General features: G+C 46.5%; 1 protein-coding gene across 3 annotated transcripts in view; it reads right to left on the reverse strand.

The window, feature by feature from the left end:
• LOC120055014 (receptor-type tyrosine-protein phosphatase F-like) overlaps positions 1 to 10,000 on the reverse strand; it is a 334,640-nt gene that overhangs the window by 58,299 nt on the left and 266,341 nt on the right. For all 3 annotated transcript variants that reach the window (XM_039002850.1, XM_039002851.1, XM_039002849.1), the window contains 2 exons: positions 2,861 to 2,942; positions 914 to 1,123 (listed from right to left, as the gene is read on the reverse strand). In XM_039002850.1, the coding sequence (XP_038858778.1) occupies positions 914 to 1,123; positions 2,861 to 2,942 (292 nt within the window). The remainder of the gene's footprint in view (positions 1 to 913; positions 1,124 to 2,860; positions 2,943 to 10,000) is intronic.

A 10,000-nucleotide genomic window follows, 5' to 3' on the forward strand; every position in this document is an offset into this window, starting at 1 on the left:
CTGTGACACGTGCACACGTAACCATGACACACTACACAACGTGAGTTATATGGTTCTGCTGCATCGTGCAGCTTGGGGTGTGGCGGCCCCAGCGTGAGCGTTGGCCCATCTGTTACATACTGTAGCTAGCTCACTGAGAGACGAGAGGAATATCACAACCCACAACTGACTGTGTTAACATCAAACACTGGCCAGGCTGAACTGAGTGTAGAATAGGCATGGCAAGGGCCTCCCGGGTGGTGCAGTGGTCTAGGGCACTGCATCGCAGCACTAGCTGCGCCACCAGAGACTCTGGGTTCGCGCCCAGGCTCTGTCGCAGCCGGCCGCGACCGGGAGGTCCGTGGGGCGACGCACAATTGGCCTAGCGTCGTCCGGGTTAGGGAGGGTTTGGCCGGTAGGGATATCCTTGTCTCATCGCGCACCAGCGACTCCTGTGGCGGGCCGGGCGCAGTGCGCGCTAACCAAGGGAGCCAGGTGCACGGTGTTTCCTCCGACACATTGGTGCGGCTGGCTTCCGGGTTGGAGGCGCGCTGTGTTAAGAAGCAGTGCGGCTTGGTTGGGTTGTGTTTCGGAGGACGCATGGCTTTCGACCTTCGTCTCTCCCGAGCCCGTACGGGAGTTGTAGCGATGAGACAAGATAGTAATTACTAACAATTGGATACCACGAAAAATTGGGGAGAAAAGGGAGTAAAAATTAAAAGAAAAGAAAAGAAAAAAGAATAAAGAATAGGCATGGCTGAGTCAACATATGACATAAATCACTACAGTAGTACTAACAGTACTAGTATGTTCAGTTTGACTCTACATGGGATATACATGTATCTGGGGGATAGTGATAATGTATGGAAGTTGTGTTTGTGACAGGACTACAGTATATATACAGAATAGATGAGGAGTAGTGGTTGTTACTTACAGACTCGTGGTCTTTGAGGGCAGCCAGGACGAAACAGAGGTACTGCTGCTGTCCCGGTAGAGGCTTGTTGTAGAAGCCGTTGTACTTCTTCTCGTCTCCTAGAGTGAAGGTGTCTGGCAGAGTGTCCATCTTGGCCGCGATGTAGGGTCTGAGGAACTCTTGGGTCTGTCTCCTCCTTCTCAGGCTCTGGTCAGAACTAGCCTCCAGGAGCTGACATGACGTCACAGAGATTACTTAGCTGCAGCCCAAATGGCACCCTATTTCCTAAATAGTGCACTACTTTTGACTAGGGCCCACCCAGTATACTATGTAGGGAATAGGGTGCTAATTGGGATGCAAGCTTAGACTCAAAGACACACAATCTCGTAATGTTGTGCCCTTTAGCAAGGTTCTTAACCCCAAACTGGACAAATCGATAATAAAGTTGTGTTCTATTGTATATAGACAGTAAATACTCAGTTATATAGTACACATTAAGCTCATAAACTGTGTCCATAGGCTACAATTAATTGTGCTTCTAGGCTCACAGGTGGGTTACAATCTCATACTGCAAATAAAGCATAGAGTAGTTAAAGTTTTATAACACCTTGGTCCTGCAGTCAGACAGACTGTAAAATAACTGCTCCTCTCTCACCACTCTCACCTCTCTCTGACCTGCAGCTGTGGTGATCACAGCTTAATTACATAGCCTCTGGTGCGTGTGTGTCTTCCTGTGTGTGTGTGTGTGTGTGTGTGTGTGTGTGTGTGTGTGTGTGTGTGTGTGTGTGTGTGTGTGTGTGTGTGTGTGTGTGTATGTGTGCACACGCAAGTTTATTCCTGTGTGTGTGTGTTCCCATTTGTGTGTGTTCCCATCTGTGTGTGTGAGGGATAATTAATTTACTACCTCCGATGGAGAACTGGGGTAGATGTGTGTGTCTGTAGATTGTCTGTAGATTGTCTGTAGATTGACTCTTCAGTGGGCATCTTACGATGTCTATCTGCCTCTATCTATCTCTGTCTGTTTGTCTGTTTCTGTCTCAACTCTTTCCAGCGGCTACTGCACTGCAAGCACTTCATGGTCAAGCTAGCACAATAAACAGACTAACCGAATGACCATCGTCCCTTTGAAAACGCTGGGATATGATGCTTGAGACGTTCTACAATTCCACAGTTCCTGGAAAGTCCATATTACATTGTGATGTAAACTGGCCATGTGACCTTATCCCTCTTCATCACTCTGTATTACAACGGGGAGAGGATGTACTCGGAGAGAATGTCTGAGGCATACTACAGATTCCTAGAAAGTCAACATTACATTTTTATGTATACCACCCCTATAACCTTGTTCACTGCTGCTCGATAAAACTTTAACCAACCCACTAGAGAAATCACAATTTCTCTAGCCTATAAAACTGCAGCAATGGCAATGATTTAGATGACAACAAAAAAAGAAAAGTCTTTGACAATGAGAAAGCATATCTTGCTGTCTCAATATGCTTTGTTTGTATCCAGGTATATTCATTTAACACGCTCTTATGTTTTTGGATGTTCAAGAGGCTGCCGTCTTTTTTCTGCAGACGACAGTAGATTGAGAGAAAGCTAACTCATGACAAAGCATAAGAAGGTATTGAAACCCAAAAGGTCCACATTAATAACGCAAAACAAAAAATGCTATAGCAGCTTTTTAGGAGTGTTTTAAGTGTCTCAAGAACTCAAGAACTTGAAATAATAATGTAAAGTGTATTGTTTAAACGGAAATCACCATCTTGCACAGAGAAACCAGACTGTTAAGCGCATAAAGGACGATTTACATGTATACTGAAAGCTGAGAATACTGTAATCAGAGAGGAGGGGAGGGGGGCAGAGACAAAAGATGCTACAAATGTAATGTTGCTATGGAAGACAGTGCTGTTTTTTGGTCTGTGCCCAGAGGAAGTGCTGTTGACGCACGCACACACACACACGCACCTCATCCAGGTCCATATCTTCAGGGTTCTCCCACCTACGTAGTGTGGCTGGTGTGACAGGAACCACCACTATGTAGTACCATCTGAAGAGGGAGAGACAGGCATGGTGAGTAAGATCAGGGTGTATGTGAATGTGTGTGTGAATGTGTGTGTGTGTGTGTGCGTGTGCGTGCGTGCGTGCGTGCGTGTAACACTGTTTCTCAGATATCTGTTTTGTCACCACATGCAGGCTCCACTAAGGCCTCAATCCATTCTCCACAGCCAGAAGTACTCAAACATCTCTCTCTCTCTCTCTCTCTCTCTCTCTCTCTCTCTCTCTCTCTCTCTCTCTCTCTCTCTCTCTCTCTCTCTCTCTCTCTCTCTCTCTCTCTCTCTCTCTCTCTCTCTCTCTCTCTCTCTCTCTCTCTCTCTCTCTCTCTCTCTCTCTCTCTCTCTCTCTCTCTCTCTCTCTCTCTCTCTCTCTCTCTCTCTCTCTCTCTCTGCATGCTGGGAGTGTTTGGTGCATGCTGGGAAGTGTGTGATCGAGGGAGTGCGTGTGTTGTGTAGAGTTGGATATTCAGAACTTTCTTTCGGTTTTTTCTTTCTTGGTGGCATTCTTTGGTTTCTTCTGTGCATGATTAAGATTATTATATATTTTTTTTGTGTGGTAGAATTAAGTATTTGGTTTTTTTCGTATCGAAATTACCTTGATTTTGGCGGGGATGGCTTCCAGAATTGGAATGCCGTCCCTGTCACTTCGGCACGGCTTTAGGTGTGTTACTGAAGCTACTGTCACGGTGGAGGAGTTTCTGGTCGCCGTAGGAGAGAAGGTAGGATACGATAATGTTGCTTATGCGTCACGGATGAATAAAGCGATGGTGGTATTTCTTAAGGAAGAGCGCCTTGTTGATCGTATGGTTGAGCAGGGCGTACTTCTTAAGGGAATGTTTATTCAAGTTACCCCGCTTTTTTCTCCGTCAACAAGGGTAACGATTTCAAATGTACCACCGTTTATTCCAAATGAGCTATTGGAGCGCGAGTTATTGCGCTTTGGGAAGTTTGCAAGCTCAATTAAGGTTGTTCCGTTGGGTTGCAAACACCCGGCGTTGAAACAGGTTATGTCGTTTCGGCGACAGGTGTTTATGTTTTTGGACTCACCGGAGCAGACTTTAGAGATATCGTTTAAAGTCAAGTATGACAATAGAATGTATATGGCGTATGCTAGTACGGGTAGTCAACGGTGTTTTGAGTGTGGGGATGTTGGCCATAAGCGACATGCTTGCCCGAAAAGGGAGAAGGCAGAGGGAGGGGCGCAGGTGGTCACCGTAACGCCTGGGCCCACTGATGTAGGGAGAGGTGGGCTGACAGTGGTTGAGCAGCCACAAGCACCTGTTGCCGAGGAACAAGTTATCCGTGTTGAGGCCACGAGTTTGCAACTTGTATTAGAGGGAGATGTTATGCAGCAGAAAAATATTGTTGTAGAAGGTAAGGATGGATCTGAAGAGCCAGTTCCTCAGACTGGTGAGGAGGTGCCCAGTACGAGTACTGGGGCACAGGAGGGGGTTCATATGGAGTTAATCTCCCAGGTAGTGGAGGAGATGCCCACTACGAGTAATGGAGTACAGGAGGGGGTTCATGTGGTGCTAATCTCACAGGTAGTGGAGGAGATGCCCACTACGAGTAATGGAGTACAGGAGGGGGTTCATGTGGTGCTAATCTCCCAGGTAGTGGAGGAGATGCCCACTACGAGTAATGGAGTACAGGAGGGGGTTCATGTGGAGCTAATCTCCCAGGTAGTGGAGGAGATGCCCACTACGAGTAATGGAGTACAGGAGGGGGTTCATGTGGAGCTAGACTCCAAGGGAGTGGAGGAGATGCCCACTACGAGTAATGGAGTACAGGAGGGGTTTCATGTGGAGCTAGGCTCCCAGGTAGTAGAGGAGATGCCCACTACGAGTAATGGGGTACAGGATGGGGTTCATGTGGAGCTGGGCTCTCATGTAGTGGAGGAGATGCCCACCACGGGTAATGGGGTTCAGGTGGGGCTAGTCTCCCAGGTAGTGGAGGAGATGCCTGGTACGAGTGATGGGGTGCAAGTGGGGAGTGTTGAAAGGGATGTGGTAGAGGGGAGTCAGTGGTCTGTGGCCTCAGCTGAGGAGGATCAGGAGAAGGATATGGATATCTCTTCTGATATGACAGCAGCTGGTGAGGACTCAATTTATGATCTAGAGGAGGTAAATGGGTTTCTGGATCAGACTTTTGGGAAATCTGTCAAATTGGCAGAATATTTTGAGGTTGATAAGTTTGTGAGGTCAGCTGTGATGTTACAGAAGACGGTGGGGTTAGACCAGTTGAGTGAGAAGAAGCGGTTTCGCTTGAGGAAATTTGTTACTGCTGTTACAGCAGCAAAAGGTGGTGGGAAACGTGGTCAGGTTAATAAGAAAAAATTTAAATAATGATGATGATCATGCTTCATAGGGTGTCTTTTTTCTCTTTGGTTTCTCTGTGGTATCTTCTGCTTTTCCTTTCTCTTTTCTACATGGAGGTACTAAGGGTGGGCTCTCTCAATATTAATGGGGGAAGGGACAGGAATAAGAGGGCTTGGGTTTTAGAAGAAATAAAACAGAAAAGGCTTAATGTAGTTTTCCTACAGGAGACACATAGTGATGAGGATAATGAGGTTGACTGGGGAATGTGGTGGGAGGGGCAGCATATACTCAGTCATGGTACTAATTTCAGTGCTGGGGTGGCCATCTTGTTTTCCTCAGGTTTAGGGGTGACTGTGATATCTACAACAGAGATTGTCAAGGGTCGGGTTTTATTGGTCAAGGTGGATGTTATGTTTTATTTTTTATTTTTTTTGAATGTTTATGCTCCTAATGAGGGTACAGAGCGTCTTGTTGTGTTTGATAAAATAAAAGAAACCTTAAGACAGTGTGACCAAGAGGGGTGTATGGTTTTAGGGGGGGACTGGAACTGTACTGTGGATTTTACTGTTGATCGCAACGCTGAAGAACCTCACCTGCGGTCAGCCACTTTCCTGTCTGGCCTATTAACTGAGTTAGAGCTTTCTGATGTGTGGAGAGTAAAGAATGCAAAAGTTAGGCAGTACACATGGTTGAAAGTGAATGAAGGTCGTGTCAGTGCAGCAAGGTTAGATAGGTTGTACGTATCTGATCAATACTGTAGTAGGGTTGGAAGGTGTGCCATTACTCCTGTGGGTTTCTCTGATCATCATATTATAACTGTTGATATTCACTTGTCCTGTCCACGAAGGTCATCACCTTACTGGTATTTTAATGTTAAATTGTTACATGATGTCAAGTTTTGTGAAAGGTTTTTGTTGTTTTGGGAAAAATGGAGGGTTACAAAAGGGAATTTTGAGTCCTTGAGACAATGGTGGGATGTTGGGAAGGCCCAAATACGAGTATTTTGTCAACAGTATACTGCTTTGTCTCAAATTGAAGTTAAAGAGACTATCAATGCCCTTGAACAGGACATCAAATCAATTGAATTGAAGCTGCTCACTCAGAATGACCCTGGACTAGTCATGAACTTACAGGACAAGAGACATGAACTGAGGTCGTTTCTGCATGAAAGAGTGAAAGGTGCCTTGATTAGGTCTCGTTTCGCTTCCCTCAAGGATATGGATGCTCCTAGTGCCTTTTTTTTTAACCTTGGACAGTCGAAATTACAACGTAAACAGATGGTCTGCCTTCGTCTCCCTGATGGGAAGGTGACCACGGATGACAGTGAAATGCGTCAACATGCCGTGGATTTCTACTCTGCCCTCTATAAGGCGGAGGATTGTGACTCTCTGTGTACTGAACAGTTGTTACATGGTCTTCCTAAATTGGGACCTGAACAGAGAGTCGCATTGGACTCTGACATTACACTGCAAGAGCTGTCCACAGCAGTTATGCAGCTCTCAACAGGCCGAGCTCCTGGCATTGATGGTTTACCATCTGAGTTCTATAAGCACTTTTGGGGGTCTATTGGGGAGGATTTTTATGAAGTGGTGTGTGAATCTTTTCATGAGGGTTCTCTTCCTGTATCCTGTCAACGTGCGGTGCTTTCACTGTTGCCAAAAAAGGGGGATTTGGCTCTCATAAAAAATTGGAGACCTGTTGCTTTGCTGTGTGCAGAATATAAAATAGTTTCAAAATGTCTCTCAAACAGGTTGAAAGAGTATCTGGGATTGTTGGTCCACAAGGACCAGTCCTACTGTGTACCTGATCGCTCAATTGTTGACAACTTGTTTCTGATAAGAGATGTTCTAGACATTTGTAAACTGTCTGATGTAAATGTGGGTTTACTTTCTTTGGATCAGGAGAAGGCTTTTGACCGAGTGGACCACCAGTATTTGTTCAAAACGATGAAAGCCTTTGGGTTTGGGGATGTTTTTTTGTCTTGGATGAATTTACTGTATGCTGGGGCCTCGTGTATGGTGAAGGTGGGGGGTGGTTTGAGTTGCCCCATCCCTGTCCAAAGGGGTATCAGGCAGGGATGCCCAATTTCAGGGCAGTTATATAGTCTGGCGATTGAACCAATGCTTTGTTTTTTAAGAGCGAAGCTTACTGGTTTCTCTGTGCCAGGTGTAATGAAGGGTCCCACGATAGCACTGTCTGCGTATGCAGATGATGTGACAGTTTTTATTACAGGGGCTGAGGATGTTAAGGTTCTCTCAGACGCTTTAATGGTGTATGAGGGTGCCTCCTCAGCTAGAGTCAATTGGGGAAAGAGTGAAGCGCTGTGGGCAGGTCAGCTTCAGATAGGGTCCGCTCCACGGTTACCAGGGGGGCTTCAGTGGGGCAGAGATGGGATGAAGACATTGGGTGTTTTTCTAGGCTCTGATGTCTTTCAGAAAAAGAACTGGGAGGGTGTAGTGGAGAAAGTGTGTGCCAGACTGTCAAGATGGAAATGGGTGCTACCCCAGTTGTCTTATAGGGGAAGGGTACTGGTAATTAATAATCTTGCTGCCTCTACCCTGTGGCACAGACTAATGATTTTGCAGCCACCAAAGGGTCTGATACAAGAGCTTCAGAGGACCCTTGTCAATTTCTTCTGGTCTGGACAACACTGGATCAAGGCTGCAGCTTTGTACCTGCCACTGCACGAGGGGGGGCAAGGCCTGGTGGACATTTCCTCTAGGATCATGGCTTTCCGGCTTCAAGCAGCCCAGAGACTGTTGTACAGTGACGGTTCTAGCTGGGTCGACACAGCCTACGCACTGATGAGGAGAGCAGGCTGTTTGGGCTTAGACAAGCACCTTTTCCTCTTAAAGCTGGAGGGGGGTGAGTTGAATGGCCTGACTCCATTCTATGAGTCTGCTATGCAGGCTTGGAGGGTTCTGGTCAAGTCCCGTAAGGCCGGCACGCTACCAGGGATGTGGCTTTTTGAAGAGCCTCTTTTTTATAACACTGCCATCCAGTCCAGTGCTCTGGGTTCAGCCAGCCTGCGTTCATGCCTGTTAGGTGTCGGGTGCACCAAGCTGGGTCATCTGATGCAGAGCAGGAGCAGATCGTTGGAGGAGCTGGGAGAAAGAGCGGGGATCCGATCATCTCGCCTACTGAGGAAGGTCGTCGCTGAGGTCTGTGACTCTTTGCCAGTTCTTCATCGTCAGTATGTGACTGACATTTCCAATTCTGATCGGTGGAAGGAGGGTCTGGATTATGTGTTCCCTGCACTGATTGTTAGTGCTGCGGTGGGGGCATTTGAGGAGGACGTGGGGATGCTGCTTTCCTTCGATACCCCGGAGCTGGGGGATTTCAAGGAGGTGGGAAAGAAGGCCATGTACAGAATATGTGTAAAGGTGTCCCATGCCTCTTCCCTGGAAGGGGTAAAATCGACGAGGTGGGCGGGTGTGCTTGGTCCAGGTGCTTCCCCAAAAGGCTGTTGGCGATCATTATATAAACTGCCGATTGATAAGAGGACAGCTGACCTCCAATGGAGGATCATACATGGAGCTATAGCCACTAACATGCATCTGGTACACCTGGACCCTACTGTTGGGGAAGGGTGTCCATTCTGTGCAGAGTCTGAAACTCTGGCACACCTGTTTTTACTGTGTCCCAGGTTGGTCGGGATGATTGACCTGATCACTGACTGGTTCTCAACGTTGGGAGAGGTTTTCTCCTCCCAACTGTATATATTTGGGCCAAAGTACAGGTTCAGTCAAAAGGGTGTCGTTGTGTTGCTTAATTTTGTGTTAGGGGCAGCAAAATTAGCGATATGGAAGACCCGAAAGAACAGTATTCGGGGACAAGGGTCTGTGGATGTGGTGGGAATGCTGGAGGGAATGGTGGCAGCGAGACTAAGGGTTGAGTTTGCCTATTATAAACTTATCAACAATATTGATCTGTTTTTGAGTATATGGGGTATTCAGAGGCTGTTGTGTTTAGTTACTGTGGAGGAGGAGTTGGAGTTGTGTTTTTAATTGATGTGTAACTGTGGTTTTGTATGAGTATTTATTGTGTGGTGGGCTCCCAGACCCAATAAAGATGATTTAAAACTCAAAAAACTCTCTCTCTCTCTCTCTCTCTCTCTCTCTCTCTCTCTCTCTCTCTCTCTCTCTCTCTCTCTCTCTCTCTCTCTCTCTCTCTCTCTCTCTCTCTCTCTCTCTCTCTCTCTCTCTCTCTCTCTCTCTCTCTCTCTCTCTCTCTCTCTCTCTCTCTCTCTCTCTCTCTCTCTCTCTCTCTCTCTCTCTCTCTCTCTCTCTCTCTCTCTCTCTGCATGCTGGGAGTGTTTGGTGCATGCTGGGAAGTGTGTGATCGAGGGAGTGCGTGTGTTGTGTAGAGTTGGATATTCAGAACTTTCTTTCGGTTTTTTCTTTCTTGGTGGCATTCTTTGGTTTCTTGAAAGCACTTGAAACACAATTAAGTCCAAGTAATTTGCAAGTCTGTCTGAGTAGCAGGGGAATAAAAAGTACCTTGTGTGAAAATCCAGTTTTTGCATTGGGCCCCTGATCTCTTATTAGTTATCATTTGAAATAAACTCTTGAAGAAATGGCTTTCTGCTGTATTGGGAGAGTAGCAGAAAGCCACTGTAAACATGGCTATTCTTAATAGCACAGATTTCTCAGATAAAGGCTATTTTTGAAGGTTTTCACTGGTAATTATTGCAGGCTAATCTGGGACAAAGCCAGACTACAGCCCTAACAGTG

This window comes from Salvelinus namaycush, chromosome 10, assembly GCF_016432855.1.
Source record: "Salvelinus namaycush isolate Seneca chromosome 10, SaNama_1.0, whole genome shotgun sequence".
Taxonomy (NCBI): domain Eukaryota; kingdom Metazoa; phylum Chordata; class Actinopteri; order Salmoniformes; family Salmonidae; genus Salvelinus; species Salvelinus namaycush.